General features: G+C 36.5%; 3 protein-coding genes across 12 annotated transcripts; 1 reads left to right on the top strand and 2 right to left on the bottom strand.

Moving 5' to 3' along the window:
• Positions 1 to 34: 34 nt before the first annotated feature.
• Positions 35 to 6904, bottom strand: LOC122279127. 10 transcript variants are annotated; one of them, XM_043089490.1, is made up of 5 exons: positions 6719 to 6904; positions 2708 to 2762; positions 2379 to 2511; positions 2005 to 2126; positions 35 to 694 (listed from the first exon to the last, which is right to left on the bottom strand). In XM_043089490.1, exons 4-5 carry the CDS (start codon positions 2033 to 2035, stop codon positions 300 to 302), a joined length of 426 nt encoding a protein of 141 aa, XP_042945424.1. In that variant the 5' UTR covers positions 2036 to 2126; positions 2379 to 2511; positions 2708 to 2762; positions 6719 to 6904; the 3' UTR covers positions 35 to 299. The 10 variants fall into 10 exon arrangements, with proteins under 10 accessions (XP_042945424.1, XP_042945428.1, XP_042945425.1 ...); XM_043089494.1 differs by lacking the exon at positions 2379 to 2511; XM_043089491.1 differs by lacking the exon at positions 2708 to 2762.
• Positions 6905 to 7622: 718 nt separating this feature from the next.
• LOC122278906 lies at positions 7623 to 16821 on the top strand. Its single transcript, XM_043089113.1, has 11 exons — positions 7623 to 10711; positions 10815 to 11054; positions 11488 to 11617; positions 12370 to 12522; positions 12635 to 12870; positions 12983 to 13052; positions 14048 to 14254; positions 14469 to 14704; positions 15171 to 15249; positions 15367 to 15507; positions 15978 to 16821. Exons 1-11 carry the CDS (start codon positions 7902 to 7904, stop codon positions 16149 to 16151), a joined length of 4476 nt encoding a protein of 1491 aa, XP_042945047.1. The 5' UTR covers positions 7623 to 7901; the 3' UTR covers positions 16152 to 16821.
• Positions 16822 to 16918: 97 nt separating this feature from the next.
• On the bottom strand, positions 16919 to 20909 carry LOC122278907 (eukaryotic translation initiation factor 3 subunit E). The gene is made up of 8 exons (XM_043089114.1): positions 20654 to 20909; positions 20398 to 20552; positions 19563 to 19790; positions 19353 to 19474; positions 18242 to 18461; positions 17829 to 17971; positions 17281 to 17418; positions 16919 to 17193 (listed from the first exon to the last, which is right to left on the bottom strand). The coding sequence occupies exons 1-8, from the start codon at positions 20859 to 20861 to the stop codon at positions 17094 to 17096; spliced, it is 1314 nt and encodes a 437-aa protein (XP_042945048.1). The 5' UTR covers positions 20862 to 20909; the 3' UTR covers positions 16919 to 17093.
• Positions 20910 to 21587: the final 678 nt, after the last annotated feature.

The following is a 21587-nucleotide window of genomic DNA, read 5'->3' as shown; positions in this document are numbered from 1 at the left end:
TTCAGAAATGCAAAGAGAACATCGCAATATCAAATAGGTGCAAGGCAGCAGCCTGCAAAGGAAGACTTTAAGCATATTAAACAGAACGATATGTAAAACAACGTTCAATTGGTTCCACATACAAGATCTGATGACATCTCTCCCATGAAAATAACAGTTTAAGCTGACAAAAAGATGTATTTGATCCATAAAATAAACCTAGGTCATGAACTAACATGTGAGCATACCTTGAATTCATACAAGCTGGTACTATGAGAAACTTTAAGTGCAACAACTTTCACGTTCTAGTAACAGCTAAACTATTCTGCTTCTGTAGTTTCTGTCCAGCCAAGACCTGGTCTGCATATCTCCCCCTGCGGTTCTTCATAGTCTCGAGCATCACGGATAGTAGCTTCAAAGTCGGTAGAATCACTAGCAACAGGAAGAAAGCTACTTATATCATCTCTAGCTCCAAAGCCACCAGCCCGTATAACATCATCGGTTGTAATGGAGGCTTCCATGTTAACTTCCCCATAAGCCCACATATCTTCAGAAAGTGGATCTTTAGGTACATTTTCTTCAACTTTCTGATCAGCCATGTTAACTTGTACATGATGTCCAGGAGGACTTAAAACCGGACTCAGAACATCTTTTCCATCCATCTCGGGCTGATTGGAGTTCAATACTTCACTCCCCATTAAGTTTTCATTCTTATCTGGTGGCATTCAAAGCACAGGCAACTTCAACTTGACAAGAAAAAACACCAGCATGTTCATGAAAGCAATTCTATTCACAACGAAATGAGATGGAAAACACCTAACATGCTTGATTCCAACCTGGAAGAACCAAACAGATATTAAACCAAAACATATGATAGGGTCACACTTTAACTTTAATTCCACTATAAGTAATGGTAGCTGGTTTCTAAACAAAAAAGTGGACTTAACATCTTTATGGAAAAAGTTTTAGGTAGAGAAGAATGACTGGAAAAATTAGATGCTTATAGATCCGGAGAAAAAAAAAAGGTCGTGTGTAAAATTAGTTCTAAATATTCTAGTACAACTATGATAACAGAGAAATAACAAGCAATGTGGCATAACACCTAATCGAAAAATGTACTCAAAGTGAAATCCTATAAATCCTAATTTTGGTTCTTTTCACTTTCAACGGATCTCTGATACTGGTGTAACCAATTTTCATAAATTTCCTCACCTTTCTTGTAGTCGTCATTTTCACACTCACTCTGTTAAAATTCATAACCGATTCTCTTTTGTTTCTCCACTATATACCAAGGGAATATCACTTATATTTTTAAAATAGTCTATTTCTATCTCATTTTCCCTCTTGTATACCACCTGTGTGCTTGGGTTATGCCTAATTATTAGGAGTGATACGCCAAATATTCAAAATGTAGAAGTCAATTTTTGGTCTATCTTTTGAATTAAACAGAACGCAGATCCACTTCACTTATCATGTAATCTTTTTGTCATCTTTACAACATCGAGACCCCAAAATGAGTTAATGTCAAATAGCAAGCTACTGGTAAATATGCCACATAAGAGCTTGGTTACCCTTCTTTCACATACATTCAACATGTGGCTTTAGACTGATTGACATGACAATTATGAAGAGCAAAAACTACAATTTAGACATTAAAAGGGGGAAACACTTTTAGCTCAAGTGTCTATGAAAGCCAATCACAAGATTCAAGGCACAAGGATGTTCCATAAGACCTTACATAATCATATGCTTGAAAAACAGAATAGTGGACTTGCCAAGCACACCATCTTTTACTGATGCAATAAATTATCTGGGCATCAGTTATAAAATAAAATCTAAACATAAACTATAAATAGATTTAGTCACCTTGTTTCCAATTCTGATCAATATTTAAATCAATATAAGATGTTTCATCAATATGTAAAATAAAGTCCAGGAGTGCTCAACTAAACTGATTCTAACATTCAGAATTATAACCTAAAGCTTTTCCAGGACTTCCAAAAATATTGACATGTAAGTTATTACCATGTGAAGTTTCATCTGATTTGTGCTCCATGAAAGATCAAAACTTGCAAAAACAGAACAGCAGAGTAGTTCCCGTAAGATTCTTCTATTTTCCTTGGAAATATGATCCTTCAAAAACCCTTCTGAGACAATATAGTGTAAAACAATGTAATTACCCACATATGATTACCTCCATAAGGAGCAAAAATGTGCAAATGTCCATCATAATTTAATGTCATAAAATTGATCCAGAAAATAAGCATTGCTGTCACATTCAATCAAGAACATGCATGGAAGAAAAGAATTGCTAGATAAATAAAATACATTCCATGATAACAAATTGCTAGAGAGTTTATCAAGATAAAGTTTATTATCTTTAAGTCAACCGTTATTACCAAGGAGGACGTCAAAGAGCTCAAGCATGCAATTCCTTCTCAACTGAAACTAGCAAAAGTTTCACCTCTGACAAGTTCAAAATCAGGGGATACTTGAGATGATATAAGAACCAAAAAGCCTTAACACCCCTTCCTGTACGTCAAGAATGTTACGTATATTCATAACATAATGCCCAATAAAGAGATTCAGTCTCATAAAATATCTCATCTATTTGATCATAAAACTCATATAGTATGACAGTCTTTCATAACATAAAAGCTGAGAAATAAAAGAAATGACATAAGTTAGTTCTATGTGAAACCAACACTGCTTAATGTCTAAATCATACACTAAGTCTTTATTCTACTCCTGGCACTCTCGCTTTGGATCAACGAAATCATCATCTGGGACATTAAAACATGAAAACAGAGAAACAACCAAATGAGTCGAAGACTCAGTAATAGCACATCATACTGTAAACTTAACTTAGTTTAACATTAGGCTTAATTTTGAGAACTTATATATGGAAAAATATAGTTGCAAGCACAATTGTGCACTAATCTGTGTACTAATGTGATGTGATTGGTCAAAAAGTAGATTTTATTGAAAACAGTGTTAATTTAAATTTTAAATATGAATAAATCAATATTGATACACAGATTAGTGCACGACTGTACTTGTATATAGCAAAACTCCTTATATATATCATCACACATTCACATAACATATATATCATTCATTAGTAACATGAGCGGAATCATACATAATCATGACAATACATGTAACGTGGATGCATGAATGGCTCACTCCATACATTTCCTAAGAATCATACATGACCTGTTCATCTTGTCTTTCAATTATTTACTGGCCATCATTACATGTGTACATCGGTCCAATTGTCATTGACCGTATATGACATATCATAACATGTAGTGAAACACGCTTAGGTCCGTGTTATCACTCAGCATTTGGTGAACTACACTTGAGTCTGTGGCACCGCATAACGTATCATAACATGTAGTGAAATATGCTTGAGTCCGTGCTATCACATATCATATGGTGGTGAACTACGCTTGAGTCGTGGCACCCCATAATGTATCATAACATATAGTGAAACATGCTTGAGTCTGTGTTATCACATATTATAGGGTTCCATGTTATCACATATCTTATGGTGAACCACACCTGAATCCATGGCACCACATAACATAACCTGTGGTGAAGCATGCTTGGGTCTGTTTCACCTCAAAACATCATATATTTCATGTGGTGGACCACGCTTGAGTCTGTGGCTTGCACATCCACCCACCACATAAGACCAATTTTAAAGTTCACTCATCATTCATGTGTTTCCTTACTAACTTTCATAATGCATGAGAACATATTTGACTTCATGAATTTACTTGGCATGGCATACTCTTGTGCATGGCATAACGTTATACATGGCATATTAATATGAGTCTTACACCACATAGCATAACATAGGCATGGCATAACATGATCTAAACATTACATGAACATTGTATGGCATGCATGATCTAAATATTACATGAACATCACATGGCATACATATGATTTTCATAACATCTCATCCCTCTAACAATCCATGCCAACATAGCATCACAAGCATATCATCGTAATTCATCGAGATTCGTGAAAAGGGGCCTAACCTTGACTTGGTTCATAGCGTAGTGTAGGTAAACATCACATTTTTCATGCACAATCAGAATAATTACAGCACACATATAATTATGATCATGCTACTTACCTCTTAGCGTTGCTTCCACAATCTCACATCGTACCTTGTGACCTATACGGGGCACTAATCGTCACCAACGTTTCTTAGAAAAACATGTCGTGGCATTCTAATTACTTGGAATCATATCATAGAGATAATTTAATAAATATTCAGTTATACTAAGATTAATAGGTAGTAATATTATTTAAAACTCATAATATATTCCTTGATTTTCTATTTATAACATAATAATTTTATTAAAAATACAATTAAATAGACAATTGGAATATTAACTAAAATAATAAGCTCAATAGTATGCTTTAAAATATACTTTAAATTCCTTAAATATTTCTGGTAAAAATATGTCTATGACTAATATATTTATTCAATTAAAAGCTAAGCCCATGTAAAACAACATACAAGGCTGTTTTTATGAAAAATACAACCAGCCCAACCCACTATAAAACATAAAACACGCCCAACAAGGCTTAGCTTAATAAAAAGGCATTTTGGGAAAACAACATAAATGGGCATGGGCATTTTGGGAAGGTTGAAGATAAAGGAAATAAAAGAAAACACATAGGCTTACAAGTAAGGCAGCACGTCGCGCAACAGAGAGGGAACTGGGACTCACCAAGAGAGGAGGCTAATGCGGCAGCGGCTCCGGGTGGCTGGAAGTCACGGCGGCACGATGGGAGGTCTCTTTGAACGTGATGGTAAGACGCAAGGGAGGGAGGGGTCGACATGGCTTACCGAGGGAGGATGGATGCGTGACTGAATTCAGGTGGCTGGGTTGGCAATTTCTGGGCAGTGTGGGTGTTGCTCCAACGTCCTTTGTGGTTGACGGTGGCAGGGCAAAACATAGGGCCTTTTTATTATTTACAGTGGAGAGGGTGAACAACAAGGGGGTTTAAGGGGTCGACGCACGTGGTGAGTGGAGGGAAGACTTACTGGCAGCATCTTCTGTGGTAATTTCCGGCGAGGTGGCGGTCTGGTATGGAGAGAAAGTGCTCCGGTGGCTTTTGTTTTTGACGTGGGGCTTGCTGTGAGAATGGGTTTGGCTGTGAGTATGGGCAGTGGCTAATGGGAAGGTTTTGGCCGCAAGGGAGCTGCTACTTTGATGGAGGAAAAAGCTTCAGGAAAAAGAGAGGATTTATGGGAAGGTTTTTGAGGTGAGAGTTGGTTTCCAATTAGGAAACTATTCAATTAGGAAATCAAACAGAGAGATAAAAGGGGCATACAGTCTACCGAGTGGATGAATTCTATTCAAATCAAATTACTATCTCAAAGCATATAATAAAAATACTAGTAATTACAATAATAATAATGACGACGATGATGATAATAGTGATTATCAAAGTAATAATTCTAAGCCCTAATTTAGGACCCATATGTTACAATCTATGACTTGTTTGGCTTTGGCCTTGAAAGGTATCCTGAGGCATGGACTCAATTTTAGGATGGCAATTTGAGAGCAGCTTTTTAACTATAGAAATGCTACTGAAATACAGAAAGATTTTAGACGAACCATATTCTAGTGATGAAAACCATGGAGACTCAGAGCCCTTGTTTCCAATATGTTTGTCAGGGATATCAGTGCTAACAAGACAACTGAAAACAAGGAAAATTAAGGAATGGGATGCTTGATCAAGTTGGCTAGTTCACAAACGAGGATTAATTCTATGCATATGTAACTTAGCTAACTAAGGCTACAACAATATGCTACAATTTGGAGAAAGAAAGAGCAATGACAGACCTTTTGGTAGGGTTATCACACAAGGCGGCTGGTTCATTAGTAAGAAAAATTGAATTGGGTTCCAAGAGGGAAAATAAGCCCTTTTTATGAAGTCAATGGTTGACAAACAAGCGTATATCTTTCAACAGTAAAGCATCCAAGAATTTTTTTTTTTTTTTTTAATAGATTCTTCTGCTTCGATTCGGTCTGTACTCATACTCAGACGCTATCCAGTTGGTTTTTGAGTAGTCAATCCTCAGGAAATTAGTGATAGCTCGGTTATACACTACCAAACCCAAGCAATTGTTTTTTGATACATAAGGTTCCAAGCAGTTTAAGCAGTTAAGTGGATTTGGCAGTTTAAGCACAATTTCCAAGGAAAGAAATTGTGCTTGAATCATTTCACGATAACTACAAATAGCTCACCAACTGGAATTAGACATTAAAATATTAGCAATAGCATTATTTCTTGATCTATCAAGATAAGATTACAAAATTCCCAAATTTCTTCTAGACGTCAAGAGATTGTTTGTATAAAAACCTAGATTCCAAAATCACAAACATATAGAATCCTCCTCCAAAACATATCATAAATCAATGCAACAAAAACAAGTCTGTATAACTGTAAATCATCCAAATGAAGCAATACGCATTTCCTGCTCTGTTGGGTTGCTGATAAACCGAAAGAAAAACGAAAGAAACCGCAACTCAACTCCCACACATAACATTGCACCTGAACCTAGTGTCACCGCGGAGGTGAGTTACCACATAATATTTCAAACAAAAACCACAGTTTTGTTTGTCTCTTTCATTTACTTTTCCTCGTATTTTACTTGGATTTCACGTAACCAAACAGAGAGAAGAAATTAAATATGTGCCCGTTGTACCTTCAGAGGAGTGCAGAGAAAAGCGAAGTAGAGTTGCTTCCTTAGCTCTGTATCCATCTATCGGCCGGGGTTCTAATCTGCGTGGGCCCTGGGGAGTGGGACCGGTGCTCAACGCGTTCAAAGCTTCGTGGGACACTTGTTCCACGCAAAGGTTGGACCTGAGTTGCTTTGGAAAAAGGATCCTACAACTTCTGAATAAATATTAAATAGACAAGTGGAAGAAAAAGTAATTTTAGTACAATAAAAGAGTACGTAAAGGTTAAATAATTATTTTGAAGAATAAAATTTTTATTTAAAAATTAATTTTTTTAATTAAATTTTATATTTATTTATTTTTTAAAAATAATTATATAGTACTTGTACATTTACAATTATAATTATAATTTATATATAAGTGTAACAAATTGAATTTTAATAGTAAAATGTATAAAAAAGGTTATTATTTTTTTAATAAAACATATTTTTTTTATAAATTTATTTTTAAGATTTAATAATATTTTTGTATTCCATTTTTTCGTGTAACAAGCTTCCTTGCCTTTCTTCAACTTGTATTTATCAATTTAATTTAATTTTTATTATTTTTAATTTTTTTAGCTATGAGATGCGATATATTATCCATAAGGAGCCGGTTACACTTACAAAAAAAGGTTACCAAACATGCAAAATGAAATTTTTATATATTTTGAAATATTTTTTTAAAAATATTTGTAATATATTTATAATATCATTTAAAAATATCTTTTAAAAATATCTTTTAATCATTAAATAGATTAAAAAAATTATATCGGTGGCCACCTCTGTCGACAAAGCATTATCCTATCCGTAATAACTTAACAAAAAATCTTTAGATGCAAAATACCGCCACATCAGCAGATTCAAATTCAGTGGTTTATTTCCTGTGGGGTAAAGCGCAGGTGCACGAGGGAAACGATGGAGGAAACGAACCGACGTAAAACTACACCCGCTCCCGGCCCCCACTGACTCTGACCCAACCTCTTCACTCCCCCACCTCCCAACCCTCACATTCTCTTTTCTTCTCTCTCTACCTCTCCGTTGCTTCCAATCCAATTAAACTCTCCATTCCATCCATTTTTTTGCTTTCCTGTTTCCTCTGTACCTCCAAATAAACATATATTTCCTGAAGTCTAAAACCATAATTTCACCGCTCTATCGTCGCCGGACAATGTCTCATGCGGCAGTGGATGTCCGGCCTCCGATTTCCTTCGCAGCACAGTCCACACACTCCTCCTCCGCTTCCCAAAATCCCGATTCCAATCATTCTTTCAATTTCGATTCAAATTACTCGGGCGATTACTCGGACAATCGGCAGGATTCGATCTCATCGAGTTTCAGGGCTGCAGCCGAGTGCGATCACGGTGCTCCTTTTGCTTTAAATATTACGCGGGCAGGCTCGCGAGCACGACCAAGGCTCGTGAAGGTGAGGAAGCAGCTGGGAAATCAGCAATCAAGGTCGAGGGCGGTGTCGAACGAGGGCGGTTCGATTTATAATTCGTTTGGGTTTGATTTCGGTCGAGTGGGCAATGGGGCTGGCACATTGAACGGGATATCGAAGAGTTCCAACTGGGTCATTAATGATACTGGTGCCTGTCAGGGTTTTAGCTTTTCGAATGGTGATGTTAAGTCTGTGAAACCTGAGAGCGTGGATTTTGTGTTTGGTGCTCATCCAAGTGTTCTCAATTCAGAATTGGGGTCCGACGTGAGAGGGATCAGTGAAAGTGTGGGAAATTTGGGTGGTGAGGACGGGAGGAAGGTGAAAGTTCTGAATGGAATGCAACTTGGGAAGATTGAGAATGTAGGTTTTGCGTTTGGCGCTAAACAGAGTGGTTTTAAATCGAACTCATACGACAGAAAGAAACTGTCCGGTGAAAGTGCTAGAAAATCAATGGTTGGAGATAAGGGGAATGTAGAAGCAGAGCCTGAATTAGAGCGTCGGAAGCATCACGATGTTTGTTTATTGTTTGAGGCTGATTGGATTAATGTGACTTATGATTCGGACGCGGAAAAGAGAGAATGTGGGGAATGTGTAAATAAATTGGGTTCTGAAATTATTGGAAAAACGAAGTTACAGACTGAAACTGAGGGTGGAAAGCATGATAATGTTGGTTTTGCATTTGGTAATAGTCAGAGTGATACGCCATCAAAGTTGAATCCGGAGAAGGGAGAGTCCGGTGGGAATTTGGAGAAGGTGGATTCCGACGGGGATAAAATGAACAGGGAGACTGAAAAAGTGACTAGTAAATTTGCTGGTCAGCGTGCTACTCCGTCAATTTCAACCTCGGAAAAGAGAGAATGTAGTAAAAAAGTGAGTATATTGGATTCTGAAAATAATGGGATTTTGAAATATAGGAATGAAGTTGAGTTTCGAAAGTGTGATGATCTGGATTTCGTGTTTGGCAGTAGTTGGTTTAATTCGGTGTCAAAGAACTCGGAAAAGAGAGAGTCAGGTGAAACGTTTGGGAAATTGAGGACCAAGGAGAGGGGGAAGGTGAAAATGGAGAGTGGAGCAGAGTCCCATAAAACGAAAGCTACTGCTAAACATTTCGATACTGATGTAAACGGGAGCTCGAATGAAAAATTTGATCCTCGAGTTTTTGTATTTGGAAGTGGCAGTAAGAAAGATTATAGTTTCAATGAATGCAGAGCCTCAAAGTGCCCAGGTGAGATGCAGCTGAATAATGAACATTTTGACAATTGCGATAGCGTTAAGGCTCGGATCAGTGGTTTGAGTTCTGATGGCCAAGGGAAGGGGAAATTTATCTCTGGAGGTAGTAGTAATGTGGCAAATGCTTCCAGTACAAGTACCTTACTTAACCTTCCGGATATATTGATTAAAATGAAAATTGATGATTCTGAGGATGTTGACGGTACTGAAAAGATTGGAGATGTGAATAAGAACTCGTGCACCAATTCTGGGGCGTCTTTCATGTTTGGAAGAAGTGAAAAGGCTTATGGTTCTTTTGACACAAGGTCGGTAGGTCTCGGTAAGGATTTGGATGCGGGCCAATTTCATCAAGGTCAAGCAAATGATGATATACAACGGGTTGCATTTGCTGCACCATCTTCATTCTCATCGGATGGTCATGACTCTCAACCAATTGGTAGTGCTTCTGAAATACATTTCATTGGTGGACTTGGAACTAAGGATGGAAATTGTTTTACAAGCATTCCAGATGGCTCAAGGGTGTCCTTTACAACCTTCAACGAACCAAAATGGAATCCTTCCTGCTTTGAAGGAAATCTATTTCCTGAAATAAACAAGAAAATGGAATCCTTAGTGAAGAGAAGGTCTATGAAGGACAAAAGATCAAACAAAACGGGGGGAAACGTAAAGCCATCTTCCTCATATAAACAAAAACCCGCGCAAGATCACGTGCCACATGAAATCAGTTCCAAAAACCATAACTCACCTGGTTGTTACTCCCCCATGGGTTTCTCTACCTTCCAAGAAACTAGTATAGCTGACCCATATTTAAGAGAAGCTTCTGTTACTTCACCAGAGTTCTCCTGTGTAGATAATGATTTGGCGTCCTCTGGCCTGCGTTCAACAGTTCCTAACGACTCGAAAGATGAAGATTTGGCTACTGCAGAAGGATCAGATATCAATAAGACGAGTGAGCTGAAATATAGAGAGCAGCATGAGGAGAAATTTTGTGGTCACAATGAAGGTAGAACTGGTATGAGCTCAAACACAGAGAGGCAAGAAAACAATTGCAGAACGCAGTTCTATTCTGCATCACGCTTGGAAGAGCAGGAGAGGTTTTTTACATTTTCTGCGTCATCCTATGCACAAGGTAGTTTATCTGCAACAAGGCGTCAGCAAAGAAAGAAAAGTAGGGGGAAAGTTGGTCATGATTCATCTGCAAGTTCTTCGCATTTGGATGCAGTGGATAAATCTGAAGCACATGAACAGCTGCAAGCGGATGTATCTTTCTCTGCTGCCATTCAAGAAACCTGTGATCAGCTGCGAATCAGGTTCTTCTTTTATCGTAATAACTAACCAGCCTTTGTACCATAATAACTTAGTCTGTAGAATATACATTGTTATTCAAGTGTCAAAAGTATTACTTTTGCATAGGGGAAACCAAGCTTATAAAGATCAGGAGCTGTCTAAAGCTGAGGATTTATACACCCAAGGGATAGTTTCTGTCCCTTCTAGTGAAAGATTGGGATGTTGTCTTAGGCCTCTCTTGCTGTGCTATAGCAACCGTGCGGCTACAAGGATGTTTCTTGGAAGAATAAGGGAAGCTTTGGGGGACTGTGTGATGGCTATCACTCTAGATCCCAACTTTCTCAAAGCTCAAATGAGAGCTGCAAAGTAAGACTTCTGTTTATATGATTTCAAATTATGTGTACAATATGATTTCAACTAGCCCTTGATTCGTGCAACAGAATACATTATTATAAGCAAAAGCACTTACTTGAACTGAATGATATGCCATACCAAAATTTTCTGTAGGGCAAATTAACAAGACTAAATTTGGTGAGTTTTTAGCCATGGTTATACAGAAGTTTTAGGTGGTTAAGTTAATAATTTTGGTTATAATGAGTCAAAATTTGGATCTTGTTTGAACCGTGGATGACTCTTTTGCCACCACTAATGAAACTAGCTACATATGACAAAATAGAAATTTGGAAACTTTAGAGGGACAGAAGTAAGGGATGAATTTTTGTAAAGCTTACTGCCTTATTAATTTTATAAGAAAGCATTGTATATATCTGTAACATTTGTTTTTTTTTTTTCTCCATAGTTGCCACCTTGTCCTTGGGGAAGTGGATGATGCTCTGCGGTGTTTTAATAAGTGCTTAGAATCAGGGGGTGGTGTTTGCTTGGATCGGAAAGTCATACTAGAGGCTGCTGATGGCCTTCAAAAGGCTCAGGTACTGCATTTATTTTATGTTATATTGATAGCGCTGATGTCATGTTCCTGTAATACTGGTTTTGTTAAGTTTATATAATTATATATATATATATATATATATTCAGTACCAATAAACTCAAGCTCAAATGGAATTTCCTACCCTCACAAGAACAAGGTGGAGGGTAAGCTCGTGGGCTTAAGATCTATTGAGTGTCTGAATAACTAACCTTTTTATAAAACATAGTTTGATAAATGTAGTTTAGAGAAATCCTCCCAACCCCCACAATTTTATAATATCTGGTATTTTATTATCGCATAACATTTTTAATTGAATGAAATCATTGGGATGGAAATAGAACGTGGATATTTGTCGAATCCAGCACTTTACAATTTTCTTCAGATCAACCTGTAGCAATGTTTTTACAAGATGTGCTTTGGTTTCACTTCTTAAGTTTGTCAGTAGTTTGCCGTGGAAAAGAGGCATATGGCACTCAAGTGAAAGTCAAGTATGATAGTAAGTGGGGCAAATGGTGCTCTCAAGAAGTAGGAGGGTCTTATGGGGTTGGAGGGCAGAAATACATGAGGGGAGGGTCTTTATGGTTATTTGATTACATTATTATGCTATGATGCTTCCTCTCAGACACTGCTAATCCTATGGTAGTCTTTTTTTCCCTGACATATGTTTCTCTTGGGCAAGGATCTTTTTTTTAAAAAAAATTCTGTGGATAATAATCTTGTGCTGACTAATTATGTGGCTTTTGTTTGTACCAGAAAGTGGCTGAGAATACAAATCGTGCTGCCAAGCTTTTGGAACAGAAAACCTCTGATGCTACTCTTATTGCTTTGGAAATAATCGCCGAGGCCTTGTCTATTAGTTTATACTCGGAAAAACTACTTGAAATGAAAGCAGAGGCTCTGTATATGGTCTGTGATGACTCTCTACTCTCATGTTAATTCATTACTTCAAGTAGAACGTTGTGTATGTGTATTATGTAGAAGCCTCAGGTCATGGTCGTTATTTTGTGGCATGTTGCAGTTGCACAAGTATGAAGAGGCAATTCAGCTTTGTGAGCAGAGTCTTTCTTTTGCTGAAAAGAATTGTGCCTCTCTGAGTACTGTAGCAAATGTGGAGGGTTATGGGTGTGAAGTTTACTCAACTATTAGGCTGTGGAGGTGGTGCTTGATACCCAAGTGCTACTTTCATTTGGGAAGGCTTGAGGCAGCCCTTGAGCTAATTCAGAAGCTGGAACAAGCGGAATCTATTAGAGACGGGTAATACACAATCTTTATGAAGCAGAGATTATTTTTCCATTTTTCAAGTTTAATCAGTATATTTCTTTCTCCTACTGGCTTTGAGGTTTCTGATGCATATTTAACTATGTAGGTACATAAAGAAGAATTTGGAATTGTCCACATCATTAGCTGTAACCATACATGAACTTTTACGCCACAAGGTATGCCTCACTGACCCCTTGTCTTTTCTCCATAGGGTTTACTAAGCATATGTTGAAGCCCACATTATTTATTGGTTTGTGGGGAATCATACATGGATGCCTCTTCTCCCTGGTTGTGATGCGTATTTTTTCCACCAGAACTCCAAGAATTCTCTTTCTAGAAAACTCTAACCCATACACTAAAATAATAATTGCTGTTCAGAAAATTTGCTGAGTTTTCTGCTTTCCTGCTAAGTTAGTCCGTCAGATTTGGTCTGGTTTTGTTCGGTTTTGCATTTAGGGGAAAACTTACATATTTTAGTTTTAATATTATTAGTAGAAAATTCACCTTATTTTGCGTTATTCAGAATAAGGCAATAGAGTGGGCCAAATTAATTAATCTTGTGCTTCCAATTATTGCTTTTCCTTTTTAAGTGTATGATCCCCATCATAGGTTACTAACTTCTTTTGTTTAGGGGATAAAGTGGGTCAATCTAGCCTAGTAATTTGATGTCGTTAATATATTTCATTTAAAAAAATATATGAATTGGCTAGAGTGACCTTCATGTTTAAGTTCCTATAACAATAGGTTCCACATCTCATGTACTTTGATTGCACTTCCTTAGCAATCATGTACTTAATTGTATTATTCCCATCTCATGTGCTTTGATTGCGATTTTTAGTGAAATATTACTCCTTATAAAAAAATAAAAAATAAAAAATAAAAATAAAAAAAAACCAATGATGCTCTCATTTAAATATTAGGCTTAGCATCATTAAGGATCTTTTGTTCAATCAACTTTTGCATTATGCAGTTCATGCTTTTATGTATTATATGGATATGTGGGATTTAAAGGATCAGTATCTTACTTTTTGTTTGATGAGACTCTTGATATACCCAGCACTTTTTGTTGGTAGATGTATCTTGCGAACATGTTAATGAATTTTTAAATTGAATTTGCATTGTTGTTATTGAATTTATCCATTCATTTTTTCACAATTCTCGTAATGAACAGAGAGCAGGGAATGAAGCATTTCAAACCAGAAAGTATACTGAGGCAATAGAGCACTACACGATTGCTTTATCTAGCAATGTCAAATCACGTCCTTTTGCAGCAATCTGTCTTTGTAATCGTGCTGCAGCATACCAAGCTTTGGGCCAAACTGCTGATGCTATCGCAGATTGTAGTCTTGCTGTTGCCCTCGATGGAAATTATGCTAAGGTGTGCCTTTGAGCTAATATGTAGTGGATTCTATGCACATGTACAACTTATTTTTGTTTTGAATACTTTCTCTAATGATGTGAAAACAGTACGACTGCTTGTTTTTTATTTTATTGGCCGGTAAAGATTGAAAGAACTTGTGAAAAATAATCCTTTTTTCTCTAATTGTAAATAGCATACCAAGCTTTGTTCCTGAGCTCCTGTTGTGATGCAGGCTGTTCGTAGAAGAGCCACGCTGCATGAGATGATCAGAGATTACAAACAAGCAGCTAGTGACCTTCAGAGACTTGTATCAATTCTTGAAAATTGTTTTGATAAGAAAGCCAAACAATCTGGCACACCAGATAGATCCACTAGCAGTGTGAAAGAATTAAGGCAAGCTCAAAAGCATCTGCCTTTGATGGAAGAAAAGGCTAAAGAGGGAATTCCCTTGGATTTCTACCTGATTTTGTAAGTTTTTTCACTTTGATTGAAGCGTTCAGAACTTGGTATTTTCAGTTCTGCCTAATCTATTTAGTGTTGAAGCATATGATGGTTGTTATACAATAAAGCCGAAATTCCAAATGATGCTGTGCATTAGATTGAAGAGCAAATGGGCATTTCTTTTCTTTTGCCTCTTCTTCGATTTCTTCTTTTTCTTTTTTGGTTGGAGGGGGGGGGGGGGGGGGGTCATCTTTGGCAAGATACTGATGAGTGATAAATTATAATCATGTGACAACAATCCCTCATTTTACCCAATTTTTTGGTTATCTTGTGTTTACTTCTTTAGTGGAATTAGCTCAGACCACAATTGCTAGATGTATTTAATAATATATGAAGTATTGATATTTTGGTGTTGTGAAGCTCTTCTTCTGTGGCTTGTGTTACTGTCTATTTCAAGTTTTTGTTATTTACTATGTAAAACCCTAAATTACAGGGGAATCAAACCATCTGACCCAGCATCTGATATCAAGAAGGCATATCGTAAGGCAGCTCTCAGACATCACCCAGACAAGGTTTAAAGCTTTCTTTATCCTTAAATATTAGTTTAATCATTATGTGACATACAGGGTTTTCACTCATCTTAGGAATTTTCTTTTAATCTTTCGTTTAATATTTTTGGTGGGTTTTAGGCTGGCCAGTTCCTGGCAAGAAGTGAAAGTGGAGATGAAGGGCGACTCTGGAAGGAAATCTCCCAGGAGGTTCACAAGGATGCTGATAGGCTTTTTAAAATGATTGGAGAGGCATATGCAGTACTTTCAGATGCCACCAAGGTTTGCTGCCCACATAATAACCAAATCTTAAGAACTTTTTTGTGGTTGATTGCATTTCCAGCATTGTTTCTGTTTGGCACTAGTGATTCCAACCTTGTTTTCCTTGGCTTGTGTGCACGCGCGCAAGTGCTCACATTAAGGAAATACATTAATCTGACTGATTATAACTCAATAGAAGCTACCTTGGGGCTTGAGCGCAATAAATTTTGTAGCATAGGGATGGGGAAAGCTTTCTAGTCCGAAGGAGCAAAATTATTTGATCAATGCGATTATGACAACAAAATCTATGTTGTTTTTTAACTTACTTTGTGGACGTTGGTAAATTTATTAGGCCTATGGTGATGACAAGGAATTTTCAGTGCATCAAGGCATTATAGACGAGATATAGCGTCACTTGTCTTTGCATATTATTATCTTATTTTTATTTTTATATTTCAGCAACTTCTTTACTTTGACAATTCTGTGAACAGCGCTCAGAATATGATCTTGAAGAGGATAGGAGGAAAGCCCGAAAAGAAAGCCACAGAAGTGAGGGTTATAGAAGAACTTCAAATGTTTACAGCTCTCCATTTGGAAGTAGTACTAACAGAGGAAACTGGTGGGAGAATTGGAAGACGCATGGAAACTCACATTCTCAATGGTAAGAACACACTGGAAGGGTCATATTTTTTCAGTGACTGGGTCATGGTACAAGAGCATGGCTGATTATAGCAGTCCTAGTTCCACAAAGGATCTATGGACATTACTGGGTACCCACCTAGTCCCAGCTTTAGGTATTTAGCAGCCAAGTAATACATTTTGTTGGAAGTGACCGACCATTGGCTTAAGAATGGTAGTGTATGTGCATATTGCATTTTGATTACGAAGATTCCATACATAAAGAGTGGGAAGGTTCAACAGGGAAGCGGGGAGAGTTTTGATCCTGATACGCAGGAAATGTTCATGCATACAATTTGCCACTTGTAAAGACAATTCTCTGACACAGCATCTCAGCCCTTCAACGAATGCTAATTATGAAGGAGAGATGAAGTTATTTAGCATACCTCGATTTTGATAGAAACAATGGAGTCCATATTGAATTGTAATTTTTGTATTGTTCTTACAAATGGCTTTTTACAGCTATTTATAGAAGATGCATGCTAATTGTTATTACCTTACAGCAGTGCATCTGTTGCTTGTCTTGTAATAATTTGAGTTGGTTTTGTTAAGTTTTGTGGATCTCTCATTTCTCCCATCCATATTGGGAAAAGATGACATCAATGAAAATGAGCACCAAGTATCAACATTGGTGATCTAAGCTTTGGCTTTCTGTAATGCATACCCTTTTGCCTCAGATTTGGGGAATTGACGTTTGGTAGAAAATAGTCGAGACGATCAACAGGCATATATGTTAAGACTAGAGAGAGAGCTCTTTCGATCTAATATTTCTTGCCATAATTGCATCATTTCTAGTCTCTAATTCTGGGAATTGAAATTAATCACTGGAATTGCACAAATTTGAATCTTTCACTCAGCCCAAAAGAAACAAAATTTCGAATAATATGGAAATGTGAATGAATAACTTCCTAAGAACTTCACCACAAAACTTAACGCGCAACCTGTGCCTGTGTTTGTTCCAGAAGTTGACTGACCAACTTGTAAGTACGTCCTGAGAGTGCCTTGGTGTGGTCTATTAATTGCTCGTACCTGGAAAGTGAACATTTTAGGAAGCAGGTTAGGAAAATAGTGATGAGGGTAAAGGACACAAAGGGTATTCAAGATATCTTCACTTACACGTTGGGAAGATTGGGTTCCATGATTACAGTTCCTGACTGAGAGTCAATCTTAGCATCAAGTTTTGAGCTCCGGATAAGATTCACAATCCATCTCTCAGCCTCCTCATAATTCAAATTCAATTTCTCCGCAAGCACTCTGCCAAAAAGCGCAACTCATATCCAATTTAAAACTCTCTAATAACAAATTAAGTAATCCCACAAAATGACAGAAAAGTGAGAATCACAAGCATCTTTATAAAGTAAGCCAGTGCTCTCTTCTAGGGAGGAAGGGGGCCAGAAGCTCGTTTTAAATAATTAGAACCTACTTTCCTTCCGATACAATATGATAGCATAATCTATCCCAAAAAAGGAAGAAATAATAAGGCTCTAAATTCTAATAAAAAAGAAAGAGAAGCAAGATTGAAAGAATATGCAATGCTATGAAATAAAAATGGAATCTATTTCAAATCCTTCCCCAAAAAGCAACTAACAAGTTTTTAATATGTTAAAAACTCATATTTCCACGTATAAAGCTACAAAATACACTATCAAAAAGCAGATACATACCCCATGTCAATGCGCTGATGTATACGGCAATAGGTCTCAAAGATAAATAGGCGGGCATTTTCAAGAAACTCATCTCTCAGTGGTACAGTAGAAAAGTTGCCTTCTTCAACTCGTTTGCCAAGGAAGGGATCATTCAATATTACCTACATTGCCATAATAAGTTTGCATATTTTAAGACCGAAGCTATAACTAACATCCAACCAAGTGATGCCATTCAATGAAAGGAAAGTGTGATGTTATTCTTGTTATTACTAATAGAGTAATGCTGTTCTTGCAAATGTTTTGTTCACAAACGTTTTATCAGGTGCCTCTCACCTTTTGTAGAAAAAGAGTATTGGGGTGAACAACCACCATAGGTATAGAAAAAGTGTTGGTCTATGAAATATAAATATGTGTGTGTGTGTGAAACTTACTTCTTCACACTCATTCATCTTCTTTTTTGCACCGTCAAAGTCATAGTTGACATACACACATGCTAAAAACTCTGTAATAGGATCTTTGTAAGAGTGCTGCTCTTGCTGAATAACCTTTATAAAATCTTTGAATTGAGGTCGTCTCCTTTTGTTCACAATAAATGCAGTGGCCAAGTAACGTAAAAGATGGGGAGCACTTGTTTGAATTGCATTAAGATACCTGACACAAACATTTCATATTTTTAGATTGGGATTGATCATAGAAACTAAATTTTGCAGATATACAACTTAAACACTTGCCAAATATACAATGTACAGAACAGCATCTGAGCTTCAAATGAAAACAAGTGTTTTTAAGCATGGAAATTGTATATGTGGCATAATTGCCACACCAATTAAGCATTATTATCCTTGACCCACCATGTAACATCATAGGTGATATATCATTGCTGCTGGTTCTCTACACGAGAGTGCCAAGCCACATTATAATACGAGGAGCAAAGTACTTATAGAGGTCTAAGGACTCAAATTCCATACCGTTCAGAAGCTATTATTATTCTTTTTTTCAATTTTATTAAAAGCACAATAACCATACTCTTATGCTTAATTTGCACTATTTATGTACTACGAGGATTTACAATATCAAATATCACAATTTCATCATCAAAAGGCGAAATAAAAGTGCAATGTGTGTGTGCGCGCGCGCACACAAAGCTACTATATTTTTTTTCACCATTGTGTCAAGTTAGCTGATAAGTAAGAACCAACAAAACTAGATGAAAGACTGGAGAAAAATAAGACAAACAGAAAATGACAAAATCTTGCTTTACCAATAGCAAATTACAAAAAAATGGAAGTAACAAGAAAATAATAGCAATTACAGAGTTTTTTTTTTATAAGTTAAATAATAGCAATTACACAGTTAAAGCTATGATTGAAATAAATTAAATTGCTATTGAAGATGAGTTTATAAACAATCCTCAGAGTTAAAAATTGTGGAGGATTAAGAGAGCTATGTATTTAACAAAATCAGACTGAGGTACATAGAGCTTGTGACTTTTCAGAAAGTCTTAAGTAAATAAAACAGAAATAGAAGATTCAGAAGGCATACTTATCCTGGTTAAACAAGTCAATTATCTGTGTCCGTCCATTGTCATGATTGAAAAAGATGAAGAGGCTCCAGTGCATTAACCATATTCTACTTTGCACCTGATTCATTGGTGAAGAAAAACTCTGCAACAAAGTCACCAATGCTAAACTTAACTTGTTTCAAGTGCATACCAGGAAAAAGTGACACATGAAAAAGAAAAAAAGAAATAACCTTTGAGTCAATAATTTCTTTCAACCGATTGAGCTCTTCAAGAGCAATGTCCCAATTTTGCATCAGAATCTCAGCTGCAAGCTTTCCCCACAATGCACTCAGACTCCTTTCGTTATTTGTGCATAGGGCCCTATACTGATAAAGATAGTCAGCAGCCCCAGAGTAGTTTCCACATTCAAACTGAAATTTGGCATACTGATATAGCGCTTCTATCTGTTCTGTTCCTATCTGGTAAAACAGGATCATCATTTATGATTTCAAATTCAAGAAGAAGAGAAAATTCTCAATTTTAGGCTCCGAACTTAACATAAGTGGCAACAGCAACACATCTAAAAGATCAACAAGATTTTCCTACTGAAATGATAAAATCGAGAACAGTTCACAATTCCTAGGGAATTATGTGCTATTAATGTTTGGATAAAAAACGATAGATTAGATTACAGATTACACAACTGGAAAATCTTCTGCTAACAAAGCTCATATTTTTTTAAGTACAATAGAAGATGTACAAGAACTACCAAAAAATATTCACCTGAACCACACGTATATGTGAAACATGATCTGTGGTCATTTTCACAAGAATTCGAAACACATTTAATTGCATTTTGCATATGAGACTAAGAATTTTAAAAGAAAAAAAAATACTAATACCCTACCACATATAACCAAATACTCCATCAAAGCCAATGCTAATACGACATCACTCGATTGATTAATTCCAGAAACCCATAATCAAATCTTAGAGATTTATTTTTAAAAGAATACGCACAAATACAATAAACACTAACGCGGCACAAGTATCTTTAAAAAATCAAAGTTTATAATTTAATTAAACCTGGTATCGTTCGTTGAGCATTTGAAGATTGTACAGCTTGTCAGCCCTGAGCTCCTGCACGGCACTCGGGTTCTGCAAAAACGCCACAAGAGGCGCTGCCGCCTCCTCCAGAGCCTTGAGCCTAGCCACCACCTCCACCCTTCTCTCCACCATATCTACAAATTACAATCAAACACACATCAAAGCCCCAAAAATCAGACGGCAAATATATAGATACAATTAAGTACCAAAACAAAACGCGGGGGGGAAGCAAGACCTTGGGGAACGTCTTCGGTGTGGTAGAGGCTCTTGTGGATATCCATGGCGTAGTCGACCATGTTGGTCCTGTTGAGGAGCTCTATCTTCGATTTCAGGATCTGCTCATCCTCGTAGAGATGACGCTCCTGCAGAAACTCCAGGAGTGGGAAGACCAAGTGACGGTCCAGGTTCGGCGCAATCCGCGGGGTCAGGTCGTAGCTCGCCATGGCTGCGCACTCTCTTCCCCACTCTGTAGTCTGCTCCTAAGCTTTAGCCCTGAACACAACAAAAGTTCCCAATTTTGGGTTAAATATCAAAAGTGCCCCTGGAGATTTCTAAATATCACGATTGCCCTCACCTTTTTGTAAGTTTTAGGTGCGTAGCCGATCATGTTAATCCGATTTCAGACTAAATTTATAATTGGACTGTTACGTATTGATTTTGTATTTTTTAAAATTAATTATATATTAGTTATTTTTTTAAACTGGGCTCCTGATTTTATTAATTTTCGATTCAATTCGGTCCAGTTTTTTTATTTTAATGTATTTTATTATATTTTATATAATATATATATAATATAGTATATAATATTATAGTGATAATATATTATAGTATATAATATAGTAATATATTATACTATATTATAATATATAATGATATAGTATTAGTATAATTATTAATATAATAAATAAAATAATATAAGATTTTAAAATTTAATATTATATTAATTAGTAATTTATCATATAATATAAAATTATTTTATATATAATTATATATTATATATAAAAATTATATACAATAGAATATAGATGAACTAGTTTGGTCCAGTCCGATTTTAAAAAAAGAAAAATTGAAATTGGATTGATTTTAATAAGTTTTAAGAAAAATAAAATTGGTATCAGACTGAACCAAACTTTTAACCGAACCGATCCTACCAGTTTAGTCCAGTCCAA

The sequence above is a fragment of the Carya illinoinensis genome, chromosome 10 (assembly GCF_018687715.1).
Source record: "Carya illinoinensis cultivar Pawnee chromosome 10, C.illinoinensisPawnee_v1, whole genome shotgun sequence".
NCBI classification, from domain to species: domain Eukaryota; kingdom Viridiplantae; phylum Streptophyta; class Magnoliopsida; order Fagales; family Juglandaceae; genus Carya; species Carya illinoinensis.
Note: the sequence above shows the minus strand (reverse complement) of the source record. Positions and strands in the feature narration are given on the sequence as shown.